Below are 22,059 nucleotides of genomic sequence, written 5' to 3'. Positions count from 1 at the left end.
GATACTGGAACAGCGATCCCTGGAGGCTGAACTGTAGAGAAACTGAAATATAATGAGTAGGCAGGGTATGCAGAGTTCATGTACCGAACCTGATGGTAACACTCACATGATGTCTCAAAGAAGCCCAGGAGCTGGAATGTATAGGCCCTCGAGGAGCGAGTACCTGGTTCCAGGGAAAGCTCCGAAAGAGCGATGGTAACTCACTGATGTAGTTGGCAGTGATGACTTCCAGGCAGAAGAGAATACGGAGCAAGTCTGGGAACGAGGGCCCTCGAGGAGCGAGTACCGGTTCCAGACTGTCACCTGAAAAACAAAGGAGAGAGCGAGGCCCCCGAGGAGCGGGTACCCCTGGTAAGTCCGTGGAGGCAGAGTAGCTTAGGTAGAGTAACCCCTTGCTAACTAGATCTGTCTATATATCTGTCATGGGTGACGTCACCTCAGGGGGACGCCCCTGAGGTTCGCGCCATTGCAGGTACTTCAGTCGGGGCCGCACCGCCTGCGCGCCCCTAGGCCTCCAGGAAACATGGCGGGTTGCAGCGTCTAGCCGGTCTGAGGATGCCGGAGGACTTCGGCAGAAGGACACCATGGCAGCCAATCTTCCCGCGGTCGAAGAGGGAGTCGCCAAAGAGGTAAGGAGGGCGGAGACAGGGCGTCGGGAACTGACGGACAAAACACTCATTTTATTCACAAGCCTTTTATGTAGGGCTATATCAAAAGCTCTGCTGAAATCTTAAATCACGTCAAGTGCTTTTCCTTGATCCAATTCTCTAGTCACCCAATCAAAAAAATTAAACAGATTTGTCTAACAGGACTTTCCCCTGTCTTATATGTGAAATCTGTATGAATGAGCTGTTTATCTTATATGTTGTCTATTGTCCTATATAAAGAAGAGGAGGTATGAATATATTAAGCATCTGCTTCTTTTGACTAAACTAGGAAACAGCACTTGACACTTAACTTGGTCTTTTTTTTCCATAGGGATATTACTCACAGATATTTGGGTCAATAGGATAAGGAAATAAAAGGGTTATATATATATTGCAGCTGCTTCTATGGATAACAAATAAGTTTTGCTGAAAAAAACGGGGGACACAGAATTGTGGCACATTCCTTAACCTATAGAAAATTAACTCTCATACTCTCAAGCCCTATAGAAACAGTCCTGATTTAGAAACAGTTTTTACTTTCTGAAGTAAAGATTTAGAAAATTCAATGCATATAATTGTACCTGATTCCCATATCACTCCCTGTAAGGATTTTATTCTTTTTTCAGAATAAATGAAAGACAAATTGCAAATACTTGCTACACAATTTAGAAATATTTTTGTTTTATTTTTTATAGCTCAGCAATTTATTTTGCATTTCTGAAACATATAATAAGTTTTCTATTGATACTATATATATCTTGGTTTTTTTTATGTCTATGCATTTTATTATATCCAATCCACAAGGAGTGCAAAGAAGCTGTAGGTCCAAAGGTTTTTGTCATCAAAAGCAATTTATTAAAGGTTTAATTTGGCATCTCCTTTTCTCCAGAACAGTAAAGGTAAATAGCTTTTTCAGGGTCCCCCGACACGGACCCCGTGTTTTGCCCGAAGGCTGTGTCGGGAGGGACAAAATTATTTTGCAATAGCTAAAAGAGAACAACAAGAAAAGGTTTTAAATTAATGGACCAAATTTAAGGGTACAAAGTATATCTACTAGCGCCGGAACACATACCTTGAAATTAGCTGAGGAGTTCATACAGCTAAAACGGCAAGGAGAGCGGGCGGCTCGACAAAACACAGCATTTTAAAAGTAGTTGTTTTGGCGCGGTTTTGTGCACCCAATCAGGAAGCGAGTAGAACAGCCAATCAAGAGCAAGGTAAACATTACAAGGATAAACAGACCAATAATACAGAAATCAGAACTACAAAACAGATGAATCAGATAAAGTATTGCCACTCGATCTCGTTATTAAGTCCAGCCGGATGAAGGCAGTTAAGTATAAAAATCCACTTCTGTTCTCTACGAATAAGCATTTCGGAAAAATTACCTCCCCGACATGGGGGATGAAGCAAACCAATTACCAGAAATATTAAGTCATCCTCAGAGTGCCCTGCCGTTTGCCAATGAGAAACAAGGGGAGCAGTTTCACGGCCAGTACGAATATTTGATCGGTGCTCAATAATGCGGGTACGCACCTGTCTAGTTGTTTTACCCACATATAATTTTGGGCAAGGGCACACAATTACATAGATTACTCCTCGTGAATGACAATTGGTGGAAGATCTCAAAAAGAATTGTCTATGTGTAATAGGATGTTCAAAGATGTTAGTAGAGAGAACAAAAGGGCACACTGAGCATTGTCCACAAGATTGATGACCTAAAGTGGCAACTGTATCAGTGATCATGTCATGTTGGAAGTGCGAATGAACTAGCATATTTCTCAAATTTTTACCTCGGCAAAAAGAAAAACGTAATGGACAATTGAAAACCTCATGTAAAGATAACATTGACCAATGATGTTTCAAAATAGAAGTAATATTATACACATGAGTAGAAAAGGGCAAAATACAGTTAATAGAAGGGTCCTCTGTCCAGGTCTGAGGAAGGAAAAGAAGATCACGGTTCACATATAGTGCTCTTTTAAAGGCTTTGCAAAGTACCCGATGAGGGTACCCTCTTTCTTTAAACCTAAGCACCATCTGCTTAGCTTGAATGATGAAGTCATCTTTTGATGAACAGAGGTGCCGGAGTCTTAACAACTGACTGGCGGGTATGTTCATTTTTAGAGAGGTGGGATGGTGGCTATCGAATCGCAATAACATATTACGATCCGTACTCTTCCAAAAAATGGATGTACTGAATGACCCTTCATGTAACTGTACCTGCACATCTAAAAATGAAATGGTAGAAAGATCAATGCAATAATTGAATTTTAAATGGGCATTGCAGTGATTAAGCCAGTCCAAAAAGTAGTAAAATTGGATGTCTGTCTCTGTCCAAATCAAAAAAATATCGTCTATGTAGCGATACCATGCAAACACAAATTGAAAAAGAGGAGAAATGTAAATAACTTCTTCTTCAAACCTATTAACGTACAGGCAGGCCAGGCTGGGGGCCATAGTGGCCCCCATGGCCGTACCTTTTACCTGTTGATATAAAGTGTGGTGAAATTGAAAATAGTCTCTAGTGAGAGCTAAACGTGCTATAGACACAAGAAATTGTGTGGAAATACAGTTAGGAGGGGGACGAGAATTTGCGGGCATAGGATCCATTTTGGAACCCTTGTCTCAATTTGTAGACCTTTTTTTGAAACCTCAAGTTCCTTTAAGTCGGTCCTATGTCCGTGACTCTAATCACTTCATTACAATCTTGGAAAATCTCCCTCCCCCCCCTGACACATGTTTTTTGATAACGGTGGACATTGTTTCCCTATATTCAAATATCCCCCAGGATGAAGCACTAACATTGGTTGAAGACATTACATCATGAAAGGGTAAGAATTTTTCTTTTCAATTGCCTTAAGCTTTTATAGAAAAAAACCCAAAGTCTTCGTTGAAGAGATTTATTTACAACTTACAGTCAATGGTTGACAATTTATTTTTCCTTTACAATGTTTACCCTTTGTGTGATTATTTAGTGGGAGTAAATTTTACCCATCCTTCCTATTTGATAGAGAGGAGAGAAGATTTGAATTTTTCCAAGTAATCTAGGCATCCCTCAGTCCAAGGGATCCATTTGTAAATCTGGCATTTGGTTGTAGAAGGAGTGGATACCAAGCTGGTATAATAACCTGGGGAAGAGAGGAGGAACCAACCCAGCACACTGGTGCTCCCTAAAAGCAAATAGCTAAGGAGGAGAGGAGAGAAGCAAATTGGAGATTTCAAGATCAAACAGGGCACCCCAGGTATTTCAAGAAAACTCCTTAAGGGGATAGGAGGAACCTAATTAGAGTGTCCAAAGCAGTTTTAAAATCCATCCCAGGAGAAGCAAGTGTTAAACTACCACTTTAGTAAAGTTTTATGATGGAATAACTTCACAGTGTCTAGCTTCTTTATTAGCATTCAGAAGAACATGCAGGACCATAGAGGTTTATTCTTCATCCTGTAGGGTAAAAATCCCCTGGCCTTTTCCTGTCTCTGTAGCATCCCAACCTCTGCTTCTAGGGTCACTGGTTTATCACCCATCAATCCTGACAATATCATAATGCCTCTGTATACATCTATGGTGCAACCGCACCTTGAATACTGTCTGGAGTTTTGGTCACCCCAGCTCAAAAAAAGTATAGTAGAAGCATACACATGAACTTTGTACCGTAAATGCAAGATAATCCAACTGAACACGTTATATCCATTGCATATATGTTACCATGGTTGTTTTTCCCCTTTTTTGTACCACCCTCCCCCTCCCCCCCCTATAACGTGTTCAGTTGGATTATCTTGCACTTACGGTACAAAGTTCATGTGAATGCTTCTGCTATTCTAGTACTTCATGTTTTGGAATGTACATATCTTGGTGTTATTATCAGTATAGTGTGCTTTGTTATATCCTGATTGTTCTTTATAAATCTTAAATTAAAAAAAAAAAGTATAGTAGAACTAGAAAAAGTAAAGAAAAGAGCAAAAAAAACTATAAAGGGGATGTATCGGCTCCCTTTGGGCCTCGCCTAGGGAATAGGCTATGGCCCAATGCAGGGGCCTTAGACGAGGCCTGAAAAAATTTGCAATGGCTGGGGTACCTGGCCCCAACTTACCTGATCTGTTGAGGATCCAATGTCATGGCCCAGGCACAGGCTTGTCACTGGGGCCCAACCTGGAGGCCGGGTGCTGATGCTGGGGCTTTGGCATAGGAGAAGGTGCGACACCAGGGCCCAGTCCAGAGACGGGTCCCAACACCTGGGCCTTTGTGTCAGGACCCAGTCCCCGTTACCGGCGGCACCCAGCCACCCGCCATGGTCACATTGGGCAAGGGGGCTGGCCTCCCATTATGTATAACAAAGAGATACTTCCATGGATGTCAAATTTCCCCATGAAGCCACTTATCTATTTATTTATTTATTTAAAATAGTTATATTCCTCCTATAGAAGATCAGCTGTGCTATGAGGATTACATAAAAAACACATTTCATATAAGACTAAAAACACCGAAATATCTGAGATGCCCATCATTATAATGCACACAGGGATGGTAAATTTCAAACTGGTGTATGAGCGTCGGTGTGCGCCTAATTACACAGCATTTTATAACTTGTGCACACATATACGTGCGCATTGTAAAATATCCTGGGCGCCCGCCCTTGTAAGTCAGGGTATTTTATAGCAGGTGAGTGTCCATGCCATTTCCAGTTTCACCAGTTCATCCACTGGTTTGATACCTTGCACTCCCCCCCCCCCCCCCAGTTACCCCACACCCTTTAAATCCCTCTGAAATGGCAAATTTTAAATTTTTGTAGTAGCAGCTTCTCCTTAGTAGAAGTAAAGTTATGTGGCAGTAGACCTGGGTGCACAATGAGTTGTGTAAGTATATACGTGCGCATCTCTTTGCCATGCCCTGAAACAGGAGATAGCATACATCTGGGCAGCTTTTGAAATTTGGTGGGAGTGAATGAGCCTGACTTGTGCACGTATCTGCTGATTCTGGCACATGAGGGCTTTTAAAATTCACCTTTTAATATCTACTGCTGCCTGATCAACTACTGATTTCTGAAATGATAAAGCCTTTATCTAGTCTGTGTAAAATCATATCTATGGGTATGTCACATCAGAAGCAAAGAACTTTTACGTATTCTGCTTCCAAATGAGTTTGTTGCTATGTCATTAACATTTCTGCAGCTTAGCAAATTGGGTGAGATGATAATTATATTTTCTGACATAGAAGGCTTAATTGCTACTTAATCGCTGGATGAGCTGAGCTGTACTCAGCAGATGGCTGGAAAAAAAAACCCCTTCCAGAAATATATGGAACTTATTATCACACAGAGTGGAGCCCATAATTTTCTTTCATTGGCAAATATGGATGCCATGCATCCTATTCTTCCACTAATAATGCACTTTAGTTTAACATTTTTAATTTAGAACATATCAAGAGCAGAAACCTCAAAATCATTTGCATACAAATGGATTTCTGATAGAATATAGTATGTAGTACCTACTGAAAATGTAATGATTCACAACATTTATAACTGAAATAGTTTATTTTCCAAATTAAAAGTTTTCTACTGTGATATCCTATCTACAATATCTATAAATATAAGACTGTGTCTTTTTTTTTTTTTTTTTAATATTAACATAGTAGAAGAACAGATATGCATAGATGAGGAACATTTAAAATTCTGCCTGAATACTCTTACAATATTACTATAGCTATGGATATCCCCCAGTTGTCAAACCTCGTCAGAATACAAGTTTAGCTGTCTATACTGCCCTTGCTCTAGTTATCACCATTTCTCACCCTTACCACTACACTCTGCCGTTAGGATTTCTCATCTTTTATCCATACAAACTTGACAGCCTGGAGGTTATTATTATTCCTCATCTTTTTTGCTCGTATCTGGGGAAATGCAATTAACTCAGCCTGCTGTCCTTGTTAGGTAACCTGTCCTCTTCCCAGATTATAACCGAGAGTATTCCAATATCTTTCACTTCTTTGCTTAAATCTACCACCTTTCCTTACTGTAGAAGTGCAAAGCAACTACAGCATCACTCTGTTCAAGTCAGCTTTGCCATCTCCACCATTAGGCTCGCTACTGTTCAGGATAGATGAATATATGTTTCCGTACCTCAACCAATACTCAAAGTAATATTTCTTTTGCCATACCCCTCTCCCCTACTCTTATCACCTTCCTCTATATTTTTAACAAGGATACTTAAATTCTCTTCTAGCTTTGCTTAATACAACTTCTGTTGGTAGGCTCTTCTAGGTATCTACTATCTTTCTATTTCCATGAGCATCCTTCCACCATCTCCATATCATGATCCCATGTCCTTGAATTTCTTTTTTTACATAAATTATCACTTTCTATTTATGGAAGCCTGTTAAATATTTGAATATATCTTTCATATTCCCTTTTTCCTTTTTTCCTTCCAGAGTGCACATTTTGCTAGCCCTCATCTGAACTTTTTCCATCTTTTTACTGTCCTTGCAAAAGTACAGCTTCCACAACTGAATATAGTAATATAGTATTCAAGGTGGAGTCTGACTAGTGCCCTATAACAAGGGCAATATTACCTTCTTTTTCCCGAAGATGCTACCTTCATTTATGCATCCAAGCATATGATTAGTTTCCCCTGTTTCTTTATTCCATTGAAAGGCAGATCAGCCAGGATGATTGCTCCTAGATCCCGTTCCTATTTGGTAATTGCCAAGTTTGTCTTCCTAATTGAAAAGTGGCTAATGGATTTTCATGCCCTAGATGCACGATTTTACACCATTTCGCACTGAAGTACAGTTCCCAAACCCTTTATCATTCTTTCCTTTCATTATTTATTTATTTAAGAGCATTATATTCCACCCTACCTGAAAAAGTAGGTCAGGGTGGATTACAATATTAAAAAACAAATTTGTCATAAGCTGGCCAGAGAGGAGTAAGATTGCGGCATGAAACTTTCATGGATCAGATGCCTGCTTCCCTTCTTTTCATTAGTTTCTTGCTGCTACTATGCATCTAAAAAGGAAGGCAAAGTTAAACCCTTCAGAGTCTTCTTTGTCCCCCACCCAACAATGTACTATCCCTGAATTCATGGTACCTGCGATGATTGAGGGGGGAATCCCCATTGTTGGGGCAAACAATGGAGAGCTGGCCTCAGCTGAGGAAGAAGTTTCCCTCAGCCCCCTTGACTTTGGACCACCGCCAGATCAGCATGATGTCTCCTAGAGTGGGGCTTCAGCAGCGTAGACTGATGTCAGCAAAGAAGATGAATCGAGGGGAGCCTCCGAGATCCACGTGGTAACGCTGATCTTTCATTTGATGGGGAAGCCACTGATATTTTGCTGGCTGATCAGTCAGGGCTTCTTGTGGAGCTTGGTGGTTAGTAACATTTTTCTTCACAACTTGCTATAATCAGCTTAATTCTACCAGCTCACAGTGGTCACACTGGATGCTATATGGGACTTGGTAGCCTCAATCTGTCTCGCCTGTGTTAACTGGATAAAGTTGATACTATTTCTAACTCTCGTCGTATTTCTGCCTGTGAGACTGTCCAAAATCAATTCCAGGAGAAGTTTTCTTGCAGGAATAGGAAATATCTTCAATAAAGACAGTTCAAACTATGCTTATGAAGGAGAGATATATTCTTCATGAAGGAATGGAATTTATTGAAATAGATTGTGTCATCTTAATCTTCAATTTCTTAATTATCCTAGAGTGATCGGTGAATCTCATAGGGTTGCTTTCAGAAGATACTTTCTTGGGGTATTGAAGATTCCTTTGAAAACTATTCTCTTTCTGATTAAAGTCTATTTTCTGCCATCAGGAAGCCAGCAAAACCAAGCAGAGAGACCTTAGATCTTTCAGCCTTCCTAGAAACTTCCAATTACAAAGTTTCTGAAAAAGCCCATTTGTTAGTATCCTTCTTCTTGGAATCTGATCTCAACTTTGTTATGAAGAGTTTCTTTAAAAATGAAAATGTTCAGTTTATAGGGGCTACTGTTTGGATTTTTCCTGAACTTTTACATGCTACTCAAGAGAGAAGGGCTTTTTAGCATTACATCAGAAAATGTTGGCATTAGGAGCTATTTTACTATTAAGATATCTGTGAAAGTGCTATGTTTAAATGCATGGTTAAAGTTTGTTGGGTTTTTTTGTCCCTGAACAGTTACAAGTGTTTATAAATTCTAGGAAAGCTATTTTGGCTTGCAGCCCCCTAGCTCAGTAAGTCAATTAGAAGTCAATTTTATTGTTCATAGGATTTATCATGTTATAGCTGTTTCTTTTTTGTTTCTCATTGATTTTTTAAATATTTCTCCTTTTTTGTGCTGATCTTCCTATTTTCTTATATTGATTTATTGAGTTAATAATTTGTTTTCTTTAAAGTGTCTAATTCACTTTATATTGTTTATTACTCTCATGTTTCTGTGCAGAGTGCTTGTAAATTTGAAATACTTTAATAAAGTTGAAAAAACCACATATTTGTCCACTTTTCCTGGTGTGTCTACAATGTTATAGATTTTTGTGTTATCAGAAAACAAGTATATTTTCTCAATCAGGTTCCTTTGCAATATCGCTAATAAAGATATTGAAGAGAACTAACCTTATCACTGAACCATGAGGTACCCCACTGGTGATCATTATGAGGGCAATTTTGAATTGCCTATGTTGTTTGCAATGTACATGAACACTTTTAAGAACATAAGAACATAAGAAAATGCCATACTGGGTCAGACCAAGGGTCCATCAAGCCCAGCATCCTGCTTCCAACAGTGGCCAATCCAGGCCACAAGAACCTGGCAAGTACCCAAAAACTAAGTCTATTCCATGTTACCATTGCTAATGGCAGTGGCTATTCTCTAGCGGGCGGATTTTAAAAGCCCTGCTCGCCGGCGCGCCTATTTTCCATAGGCTGCCGGTGCGCGCAGAGCCCCGGGATGCGCGTTGGTCCCGTGGTTTTTGGAAGGGGGCGTGTCGGGGGCGCGTCGTGGGCGGGACCCGATGGCGCGGCGTTTCGGGGGCGTGGCTGCGCCCTCCGGAACCGCCCCCAGGTCGAGTCTCGGCGCGCTAGCAGCCCACTGGCGCGCGTGGATTTACGTCTCCATCCGGGAGGCGTAAATCCATAGATAAAGGTAGGGGGGGGGGGTTTAGATAGGGCCGGGGGGGTGGGTTAGGTAGAGGAAGGGAGGGGAAGGTGAGGGGAGGGCGAAAGAGAGTTCCCTCCGAGGCCGCTCCGATTTCGGAGCGGCCTCGGAGGAAACGGAGGCAGGCTGATCGGCTAGGCGCGCACCGGCTGCCCAAAATCGGCAGCCTTGTGCGTGCCGATCCAGGATTTTAGAGGATACGCGCGGCTATGCGCGTATCTTATAAAATCCAGCGTACTTTTGTTTGCGCCTGCTGTGCAAACAAAAGTACACGATCGCGCAGTTTTTAAAAATCTACCCCTAGGTGAACTTAATAGCAGATAATGGACTTCTCCTCCAAGAACTTATCCAATCCTTTTTTAAACACAGCTATACTAACTGCACTAACCACATCCTCTTGCAACAAATTCCAGAATTTAATTGTGCGTTGAGTAAAAAAGAACTTTCTCTGATTAGTTTTAAAAGTGCCCCATGCTAACTTCATGGAGTGCCCCCTAGTCTTTCTACTATCCGAAAGAGTAAATAACCGATTCACATCTACCCGTTCTAGACCTCTCATGATTTCAAACACCTCTATCATATCCCCCCTCAGTCGTCTCTTCTCCAAGCTGAAAAGTCCTAACCTCTTTAGTCTTTCCTACACCTTTTGGCAAATCATCAGTCTAACACGGAAGCTTTGAGACCCTAATGTAGGTAATGATGCTCCCGAGCTAGAATTAAAGGGCCCACCTTCACAAAAGAGAAAAGTGGCGGTGGGGACCCAAGATGGCCGCCACACTGTGAGCATGGAAGCGACTGAGCTCCGCATTTCTTTTTGCTGAAACTTGCCTAAATTTTCCTCTGGAAGTTTTTTCCTCTTTATCTTTCATGCCGCACACCAAACGAAAGGCAAGGATCTGAGAGGTTTTGACCTCAATGCTTGAAATACCATTTTGCCAAACGTGGATCGAGGAAGCATTTTGTGGCGTGCAGACTGTGCCGGAGAGTGGGGCCACTGGCGCAGATGGCGGAGAGCGGACGTCACACGCCTTGGCCGATGAAATATCTTTAAGCCCCTGTGAGCCGACAACTCCTTTCTTCCCCTACAAACCCCCGATGGAAGGGGGTACGGAACAGCAGCTAGAGGAATCGCCGAACCAGCTCCCAGGAAAATTGGTGGACCCCCAGAGAAGAGGTATGGAATCTGTGCTTACTTCGGAGAGCCTCGAAAATTCAGGCTCTGGGGGGGAGGGGGAGAGGCTGGAACACGGCCAGATGAGCTAGGCAAAGAAGGCCTTCCAGATAAAGGAGGTGAGAAAAAAGGAATACACGTAGTATTGATTTACCCACTAAGAGTACCTGAGAAAATAACGTCTGAAGAGATTTGGAAGGCCCTGACCACAATGAACATGGCTATAATTGATTTAACAAATGTAGTGAAGCAGAATATGGAAAAATCTAATTCCTTGGAGATTAAAGCCCAAACGATTGAAAAATCTTTAGAAACGGTGGACAAAGAAATTAAAAATATAAACGAGGTACAAGTTAATCTTATAAGATCAGAATCCTATGCTACTGGGAAGATTGATTTTTTGGAAAATCAGCTACGGAAAAATAACTTAAGAATTTTGAACTTTTCAAAAACAAAATGGATGTCATTAAAAGACTTAATCAAAAGTTATTTCATAAATATTTTGACCTATACATAAATAACAATACTAATAATGTCGAGATTTTATTATATACCTGAAAGATCAAGAAAAGAGAAAGTGCAGCAAGAAGAGTTGTTGGATAAAAATACCTCCACAGATAATTTAACAGATTTCTTAGAGAAATCGTTTGAAGCAAAAATTGAAGAAAGGGTAACAGTCCTAGTGACTTTTCTGCAAATATCTGACAAGGATGAAGTCTTAAAGAGATCTAAAAAGCAGTCTGATTTATTCTATGGCTTTCAAATTAGAGTCTTCCCGGACATTACTAAGAGAATTCAAGAGAAAAGCCTTCCTGTCTATGAGAAATGAAATTGTGGCCAGAGGTGCCAAATTTTATTTGAGATATCCTTGCCGTTGTATTCTGGTTTACCATGATGATAAGTATGTATTTACAGAAATAGAGCAACTACGTCTATACCTGGACTCTCACTCCAGATAGGATCTGGAAGTGATGGCTAATCTATTTGTTAATCTGCATAACAAGGTGTGCCAGGTTTTTTTTGTTCTTCGAATTATGATTTTTCTTAATTGTACTGCTTATATTTTAGGGTCTCCCCATATTTACTTATAATATGGAAGAAATGTTACATTATATTGACTATTTTCCTGGAAAACAATGTAAAAAATTGTGCTTCTTATTCTTCTTCCTGTTTTCTGTGAAATTGTGGTTTCAATGTATTTGAAATTATGAAAATTCAATAAATATAAAATTAAATTTAAAAAAATGAGAAAAGTGGCAAAAAGTTTAAAAGTGTTTGGGGGGGGGGTCACACCTGACAACTCCCTCCTCAGCCTGGGACTGCTGGATCATAGGGCAACCACCTACCCCCCTTTCAATACAAAAAGTGACAGACAGGTCCCCCCCTCCCGATACTCCGTTCCCCACCAATCCCCAAATTAAGAAATAAAATCGTTAGTGTATAGTGGTTTCCCCCACTCCCCCTTGTACCTTCCAAGTCCAAAGAATTGTTGGTGTATAGAGGGGATCCCCCTACTCCCGATACCCATTTCCATACTCTATTACCTCAAAATGAAGACTGCCAGCAAGTGGAAGGGCCTGTGGCACCCCCTAGCACATGGCTGAGGTCTGGTGCCTGGACCTTGCCTCAGTCATGTGACTGGGCAAGGTCAGTTCAGGGCCGGTTTAAAAAATGGCACTGAATGGGCTCAGGGCTAGGGGGTGCCATGGACCCTTCTGCTTGCTGGCAATCTTCATTCTGAGTGTGGAAGGGGTATTTGGGAGGTGAGGGAGGAACAATTATACCTCAACAATGTTGTTTTTTAATTCAGACAAAATAACGTGGTAATACAGCTGCACTATTTTTTTCAGGGGAGGAGCCCACTATTACGGGTACACCTCCCCCCCCCCCCCCCCCCCGCAATAGTGGAGCCTCTGCTGCGAAAAAAATTCACAGCTCATCGAAATAAGTAGCTCCTCTCTGGAACACCCCTATCGTGTCCACCACTTACTCTGATGAATAGTTATCTGATTAAGTGGTGGCCAATGGACGTGGCCAAACATTGGATCACCATCACTTAGCTGGATAAGCCAAACTTTTATGGCTAAGTAGCTCTGAATATTGGGCCTGAAGTATTTTAATTGTGGAAAAGGTGCACCGTGAAAAAAATGATAAACACAGATTTTCAATACCTTCAAATACTCTTAAGTAACTTGAAAATAAACACACAAGTTTACAAGTTATAAACAACTAAATCAGAAACCCAAATCATAATTAGCTCTTCTGATTCTAGCAGTTTATAAAATGTAAATTTAGGAGTTTATTTTTCAGCAATTAGGTGGATTTTTTGGTACCAAAAATAGGCATTGGTGTAGCATCCATAGTGTGCAGTAGTGCACAGGCACCTCCAATTTCGAAGCGGGGTGTGCTGTGCACCACCAACTGCATGCACATTCAGGAGAGTGGCGGGCAAGAAGAGGAAGAGGATCATGAGGCCATCAGCAGACCCCATCTCACCAGTGGCAGAGAAGAGACAGAGGCCCAGGAGGCCGCCGGCGAACCCAACCTCGCCGGTGGCCGAGAAGTAGAAGAGGCCCAGAAGGCCACTGGCAAACCCCATCTCACTGGCAACCAAGATGAGGAAAAGACCCAGGAAGTCACAGGCAGACCACATTTTGCTGGTGGCTAAAGAAAGAAGAGGTCCAGGAATCTGCTGGTGGCTGAGAAGAGGAACAGGCCCAGGATGCCACAGGCAGCTTAGAAGAGGAAGAAGCCCATTCTCCTGCTTCTCTAAGTGAGCTAGCCTTCAAACTATGTGTGGCCAGTATGTAATCATTGCTGCACTCATGCATAGTGAAATCTGCATAGAGGAAGTGCTAGCCCTGCAAGTTTGAATAATGCAGGACAGGCATACATGGAGAATGGGTTCCTTCCTCTTCTCAGCTGCCAATGGCCTGCTCTTCTTTTCAGCTGCTGGTGGCCTTCTGGATCCAATGGGGAGCCTGCCTATGTTTTCTCATTGTGTATGTGAATGAAAGGTAACTTGCCTGGGTTTGAGTCTATGTGTTTATGAATGGTAGTCAGCCTGGGTATGTGTGTGAGAGAGAATGGTAACCTGCTTGGGTTTATCTTGACCATTTCTTGCTACATATGCCTTTGTGATATCCAATGTGAATATATCTTTATGAGTTTATACCCATAGCAGATATTACATATTGTGTTGCCATTTTACTCTTAGTACACAAGCTTCAATCTATTTTATGAATAGTTAGGTTGACTTTACAAGCCTGACACTTTACATAAGAACATAAGAAATACCATACTGGGTCAGACCAAGGGTCCATCAAGCCCATCATCCTGTTTCCAGCAATGGCCAACCCAAGACACAAGTATCTGGCAAGTACCCAAACATTAGACAGATCAGAAGCTACTATTGCTTATCAATTACTGTAATAGCAGTTTATGGATTTAATCTCTAAGAACTTATCCAAACCTTTTTTAAACCCAGTAACACTAACTGCTGAAATCACATCCTTGGGCAATGAATTCCAGAGTTTAACTATGTGCTGAGTGAAAAAGAATTTACTTCAGTTTGTTTTAAATAAGCTACTTGGCGATCGTTGATGACTTTAATATGCCAGATGTAGACTGGAGAATCCCATCTGCAGAATCTAATAATAGTAGAGAAATAGTGGATGCTCTGCAAGGAGCTTTGTTCAAACAAATGGTAATGGAACCCATGAGAGAGGGAGCTATACTCGACTTAGTGCTCACTAATGGAGATAATGTCTCTGATGTCCAGGTGGGCGCTCATCTCAGCACCAGTGATCATCAAACCGTATGGTTTAATATCACAAAAAGGATATGGAAAAGAAGCACAAAGACCCAAGTCTTGCAGTTCAAAAACACAGACTTTGATGAAATGGGGAAGTACCTGGAGGAAGAACTAAAAGGCTGGGAGTATGAGAGAGATGAGATGTGGATCAACAGTGGACCAATCTAAAAGGAGCAATTACCAAGGCAATTAATCTATATGTTAGAAAAGTAAAGAAAAGCAAAAGCAAAATGATCTATATGTTAGAAATCTATATGTTAGAAAAGTAAAGAAAAGCAAAAGAAAAATGAAACCTATCTGGTTCTCAAAGGAGGTAGCTGACAAAATAAAGGCTAAAAGAACAGCATTCAAGAAATACAAAAGATCCCAAAGAGAGGAGCACAAAGAAGAATATCTGGTAGAACTGAGGGAGACAAAGAAATTAATCAAGAGAGCCAAAAGTCAAGCAGAAGAGAGGATTGCCAAGGAGGTAAAGAGAGGTGACAAAACATTTTTCAGATACATCAGTGAAAAGAGAAAAGTTCAAAGTGGTATAGTGAAACTGAAAGGTGGAAAAGATCAATGTGTGGAGAGAGATGAAGAAATGTCAGAAATATTAAACAAATACTTCATTTCTGTGTTCACTAAAGAGGACCCTAGAGAGGGACCGTCGCTAGTTAACAAAAAACTGGAGGGGAGTGGAGTAGATGTAACTCCATTTACAGTAGAAAATGTATGGGAAGAGCTAGAGAAACTGAAATTGGACAAAGCCATGAGGCCTGATGAAGTTCATCCCAGGATACTGAGGGAGCTCAGAGATGTGCTGGCGGGTCCGCTGTGTGACCTGTTCAATAGATCCCTAGAAATGGGAATGGTGCCGAGTGATTGGAGAAGAGCGGTGGTCGTCCCACTTCACAAGAGTGGGAACAGAGAAGAGGCTGGTAACTACAGACCAGTTAGCCTCACTTCGGTGGTGGGAAAAGTAATGGAGTCACTGTTGAAAGAGACAATAGTGAACTATCTACAGTCCCGCACAGGAGACTGGTGAATAAAATGAGAAGCTTAGGAGTGAGTGCTGAGGTGGTGGCCTGGATTGCAAACTGGTTGACGGACAGAAGACAATGTGTGATGGTAAATGGAACTCTCTCTTGTTCATGTTAAATTTCATCTGCCATTTGGAAGCCCAATCTTCCAGTCTCACAAGGTCCTCCTGCAATTCATCACAATCCACTTGAGATTTAACTACTCTGCATAATTTTGTGTCATCTACAAATTTAATCACCTCAGTCATCGAACCCCTTTCCAGATCATTTATAAATATATTAAAAAGCACCGGTCCAAGTTCAAATCCCACTCCACTGTTTACCTTTTTCCACTGTGAAAACTGACCATTTAATCCTACTCTGTTTCCTGTCTTTTAACCAACTTGCAATCCGCAAAAGGACATCGCCTCCTATCCCATGGCTTTTTAGTTTTCTTAGAAGCCTCTCATGCGAGACTTTGTCAAATGCCTTCTGAAAATCCACATACACCACATCTACTGGTTCACCTTTGTCCACATGTTTATTCACCCCTTCAAAAAAAAATCTAGGAGATTTGTAAGGCAAGTCTTCCTTTGGGTAAAACCATGTTGGCTGTGTCCTATCAAACCATGTCTTTCTAAATGTTTTGTGATTTTATTCTTTATAACAGTTTCCACGATTTTTCCTGGCACTGAAGTCATGCTCAGTGGTCTATAGCTTCCCAGATCACCTCTGGATCCCTTTTTAAACAGAGGGGTTACATTGGCCATCTTCCAATCTTCAGGTACATCGGATGATTTTAATGATAGGTTACAAATTTTTACTAATGGTTCTGAAATTTCATTTTTTAGTTCTTTCACAACCCTGGGGTGTATACCATCTGGTCCAGGTGATTTACTATTCTTTAGTTTGTCAATCAGGTCTACCACATCTTCCAGGTTCACCGTGATTTGGTTCAGTTGATCAGAATCATCACCCATGAAAACCTTCTCTGGAAAGGTATCTCTCCATCCTCTTCAGTAAACACTGAAGCAAAGAAATTGTTTAATCTTTACGCAATGGCCTTATATTCTCTAAGTGCCCCTTTAAACCCTTGATCATCTAATGGTCCAACCAACTCCCTTGCAGGCTTTCTGCTTTGGATATATTTTAAAAAGTGTTATTGTTATTTTTTGCCTCAATGTCCAATTTCTTTTCAAATTTTCTCTTAGCCTGTCTTATCAATGTCTTATACTTTGTCGGTGCCAGTGTCAAATCAGTTATAATAAAAAGCTTATGGGGTAGATGTTACAAATCTACGTGCGCGCGTACTTTTGTTCACGCACCAGGCATGAACAAAAGTACGCGGGATTTTATGATACGCGCATAGCCGCGTGTATCTTATAAAATCCGGGGTCGGCGCGCACAAGGGGGTGCACATTTATTTATTTATTTATTTATTTAGAAATTTTCTATACCGACATTCTTGAACAAAATATCAAATCATATTGGTTTCCATATAACAGAACAGTCGCGGCTATGGCGTTACATAGAACATTTGAGCAATTGAACATTTGGGCAATGAACATAGAACAAGTCAACAATAACAAGCAACAGTAAAATAATTCGTCAGTGAATAACATAATAAACATTTGTGCACCTTGCACGCGCTGAGCCCTGCGCGCGCTGCCCGTTCCTGCCGAGGCTGCTCCGAAATCGGAGAGGCCTCAGAGGGAACTTTCCATTCACCCCCCCGCACCTTCTCCTCCCTTCCCCTACCTAGCCCCCCCCCCCCCCCCCCCGGCCCTATCTAAACCCCCTCCCTACCTTTATCTTAAAAGATCCTACTACTGCCTCCGGGCAGTAGTAACTTACGCGTGCTGGTGCGGCAGGCCCCGACACAGGCCGCTGTGTCGGGGCACTCAGCCATGCCCCCGAAACACTCCCGAGCCGGAAACACGCCCCTGGACACGCCCCAAAAATGCCGCGTCACTTCCGACATGCCCCCCCAGGCAAGCCACGAGACTTGCGCACGCCGCCGAGCCTATGCAAAATAGGCTCGGCGCATGCAGAGGGGATTTTAAAAGGGTTACGCGTGTACCTTATGCGCGTAACCCTTTTAAAATCCGGCCCATATTGTTTATAAAGAAGCTGTGTTCTAAAATATGGCTAGTACACTATTTTAAAAGTCTTTTTCTTTGAATTTTTAAATATAAATTTTGACTAAAGGAATGGGTAGCATTAAAGCTATTCATTGCATAGTTCTGGAAAATAAGACTAAAATCCAGTAAGAATAAACATTTTCTCTTCTAGTTGATTTATATTTAAATGAGTCTTTGCAATCCTTTAACAATGTGCAAACTGGTTATTAAAGTCTGCTATCCTTCAGATTGCTATATACATAACAAATGTATTTTACTGAAATATTTTTATTTGATTTATATTCTGCTTTTCAGACACTTCAAAGCAGATTACATTCAGATAATGGAGGCATTTCCCTGTTACTAGAGAGCTCACAAAATACTCCAAAATGTGAAAAAACTTATTGAGGGGGGGGGGGGGGGGGTTAGTTGTCAGCAATAGCTCAGTATCCAACCTTGCTAGCATAATGCCTTCACACTAGCTAGGTATTTATATCTCTATGGCAGGCCCACCTAGTAACTCGAGGTGAGGTTTAGGTATTAGTGTAGGGGTTAGGGGCCACTTTAATATTCAGTGAGACGTACGAACAGAACAGTGCTCTCTTGTGAAGATTTGATAACCCTCGAAGTGAGGAAACTCACTCAAAGAGGAGATTTGTGCAATGTTCTCTCAACCTAGTTTGATGGACTCTGTACCTGGGTAACATCAACTAGGTTGAGAGAACATTGCACAAATCTCCTCTTTGAGTGAGTTTCCTCTCTCCGAGGGTCATCAAATCTTCACAAGAGAACACTGTTTTGTTCGTATGACTCACTTTGAATGTCAAAGTGGCCCCTAACCCCTACACTAATACCTAAACCTCACCTCAAGTTACTAGGTGGGCCTCCCGTAGAGATATAAATACCTACCAAGGTGAGGGCACCTTGGCTAGGTTCTCTCTGTCTCTCTCTTTCTCTCTCTCTCTCTCTCTCTCTCTCTCCTGGGGCTTCAAAACTACTAAATCATGTATTTGAGAACACATCACAAAATGCAATAATAACACAATCTATTGCATGGCTTAATACTACTGAAAAAGGTGTAGCTAAAATCAGTGTTAAAGCCATGCAATAGGGCTTTGCAAAACAGTAAACCTAGCCTGCCTTTTTCAGATTTGCATCGCACCATACGTTATGATGCTATTGCATGCGTTAAAGGGGTTTTTGCATGTGTTAAAGGTGCTTAACGGATGCGAAAACACCATAACGCTATTTGATAAATGACCCTGTTAGTCCTGCAGCACCAAGATTTGGGCACCTAAGTTAGGCCCCTGAGGCTGGAAATCATTGCTAGGCATTTAACATTCATTCCTTGACCTAACCCTACTCCTGAAGCAGCCCAATTTTTGAACAGCTAAATGTAGCCAGATAGTGACATTTTTAATGGGGGCTGATCTAGCTGCCTAATTGCCTAATTCTCAGTTATAGAACTACATAATTTTGACCATTTCCCAACATTTAGAAAGTAATATACATTTCAATGCAGCATAATAGACAATATCTTATTCATAAATAGATATAGAAGTAGCAATAAATCCTATACTCGCACATCTGCCTGCTAATCTATAACTAATATTAAAAGCAGGAGAAAATAATTTCACCATGCTTTTGCTTTGAAGAAGACAGTGTTTAATCATTATTGCTGTATCATGCAATGCACAGCAATTTCCTTATCATATTTTAATTATAGCACATATAGAGTCATTTATCAAAATGCGATGCGGCCTTATCATGTGCGATAATGCCCTACTACACGTGATAATGGACGCATCTCGGGGGTCTTATTGAAATGAGGGGAAGGGGGTGAATGGGGTTTGGCAGGGTTATGACCCAGAAGCGCTCTGGGCGATAATGTTTTCCACATTATCGCCAGCAGCACCACGGGAAATAACTTCACCTTTTCTCGTGGCGCAATGCGGCCGGCTGCACAGTTTCTCCCCTCTGCCCCTTTTCTTACCACAGCTCATCATTCATCATTCTGCTATATAGCAGAATGATGAATCTAGCTATAAAAATGTAATGTTTCAGACCACTAGACTAGAAGGCCAACAGCAGCAGAAGAATCAAAAGACCCTAGAGGTAAAGTAATCTGCATTCAGTGTAAAATTGATTATATTTTTCAGCACAAATCAATTTTCCTTATGCAGATTCAGTTTACCACAGTGTACTTAGCTTAGGTTATCAACAATATAGCACCTAAAATAATCTGAAAATCTGTTAACATTTGTTGTGCTTTTTGATTGCAAAGCAACAGAAAAATGTTCTCAATAAATCTTCGGTAAGTCAGGAAGAAACGTAAAATCTTATCATTTCAAGTCAAGCTCCTGCTTAGTCTCTCTTAATTCTGACCCTAAATCACTGAATATCATAAAAAGTTAGCATAGCTTCTATACATGTGCTGATATGTCAGTGCGATAAATAATAAGCACGCAAAGGTTTAATTAGCTTTTTTCCTATGACTACAGTATAGATCATTCTTACCTACCTGCTTCCACTTTCTGTTGCTTTTCAATCTTCTCCAGCCTGCCCAATAAGGAGTCAATTTTAGTTTTAATTTGCGTTAGTTCCTTCTTGATTGCTTGTAGCTCATCTGATTTCACTGAAAAGAGGAAAACAAATAAAGCATATAACAAAACAATTAGATTTAAACTGAAAATGCACAACAAGAGGAACTTATAGCTTGGCCCTGTGACCTCTCTTTAGTGCTGTGCACTGCAATGCAGGAGATTTGGATTCATATATTCCATCCCATCATCCCATCTAATAGTCAGCAGGTGAATCGGGGAGCTGATGCACTCGGGTTTCAGGTGTGAGGAAAAAGGACTGTCACTGGTGAATTCATCCCTGTTGGTGTGGTAGCAGCACTGAAGGGGTTAATCATGGAGAAGTCTTACCCTGCAGTCCCTGCCCAGCAAGGGATCCTGAAGTCACCCAGGATAGGACATTGGTGGGGAAGGGGCAAAGGAGAGTTAGGCAGAAGGAAATGGGGATAAGAGGAATTATGTTTTTGCTTTTCTTACTTGTGGCTGTACACAATAACTTTCAATATCATTATGCTGAAATGTATTTGAGGTCGTTTGGGGGCAATTTTCAAAGAGTTAGTCAAGGTTATAAGCATAAAATAACACTGTATGGCAAGTAAGAGGCCTTTGTATGGGCCAAGTGAAATTTTCAAATGTTGGCAATTTGCACGAACTGCTAATGTCGAGTACAAATGTATGCAAATGAAAATAGGATGTTTCAAGGGCATTCTATGGCAGGATCTGCAAGCATGCACACATTTATGTATTTTTTAAACAGAGTACACATATACATCATCAAACATGTGTACACGCTTTTACACTTGCTTTTTAAACCTCACTTGTAATTTGGGCTCTAGTAGTTGGATTAATGGTTAGTGCCGGAGTCTATTGTGAGTAGTTTGTAGGGGAATCATTACTAGTGTTTAATTATCTGTTGTTTTTGTGCTGTTGCTTGCTCCTTTTTATTTCTTTTCTTCTGTGTTTGTCAGGTGTGTGCCTTCTCTGTTTATGAGTCTGGGAATCTTTTCCGTGTGAATGTTTCTCTTTCTTTTCTATTGGTGAGTCTCTATATAATTCCTTGATGAGTCCTTGTTTGGAATGCAGTGTACAGTTCTGGAGACTGCAGGATATAAACAGGATGGTATAGGTCCAGAGGATGGCTACTAAAATGGTCAGTGGTCTTCATTCTAAGGCATATGGGAATAGACTTAAAGGTCTAAACATGTATACCCTAGAGGAAAGGAGAGATATGATATTTAAATGTCTCAAAGGTTGCATGCACAAGAGATGGGCCTTTTTCAATGGAAAGGAGGCTCAGGAACAAGGGATCATGAGATGAGGGTGAAAGAGGGTAGACTCAGGAGTAATCTTAGGAAATATTTCTTTACAGAGAGGGTAGTGGATGCATGGAACAGTCTCCCTGTGGAAGTGGTAGAGACAGTATCTGAATTCAAGAAAGCATGGGACAAGTACAGGAGATCTCTGAAGGAGTGGTAGGAATTGTAGAAATGGGCAGACTAGATAGGTCGTATGGGTTTTTTTTTCTGCCGTCATGTTTCTATGTTTCTATGCTGTGTGTACTTACAGCTTAAGAGTCTGTGTGCCTGCTGTTTGAGAGCTG

General features: G+C 41.1%; 1 protein-coding gene across 2 annotated transcripts in view; it reads right to left on the bottom strand.

Moving 5' to 3' along the window:
* The window catches only part of RALYL (RALY RNA binding protein like), a 666,364-nt gene that overhangs the window by 153,071 nt on the left and 491,234 nt on the right, over positions 1–22,059 (bottom strand). For both annotated transcript variants that reach the window (XM_029591573.1, XM_029591574.1), the window contains exon 5: positions 20,402–20,515. In XM_029591573.1, the coding sequence (XP_029447433.1) occupies positions 20,402–20,515 (114 nt within the window). The remainder of the gene's footprint in view (positions 1–20,401; positions 20,516–22,059) is intronic.

Source organism: Rhinatrema bivittatum, chromosome 2 (genome assembly GCF_901001135.1).
Source record: "Rhinatrema bivittatum chromosome 2, aRhiBiv1.1, whole genome shotgun sequence".
In the NCBI taxonomy this organism is placed as follows: domain Eukaryota; kingdom Metazoa; phylum Chordata; class Amphibia; order Gymnophiona; family Rhinatrematidae; genus Rhinatrema; species Rhinatrema bivittatum.
Note: the sequence above shows the minus strand (reverse complement) of the source record. Positions and strands in the feature narration are given on the sequence as shown.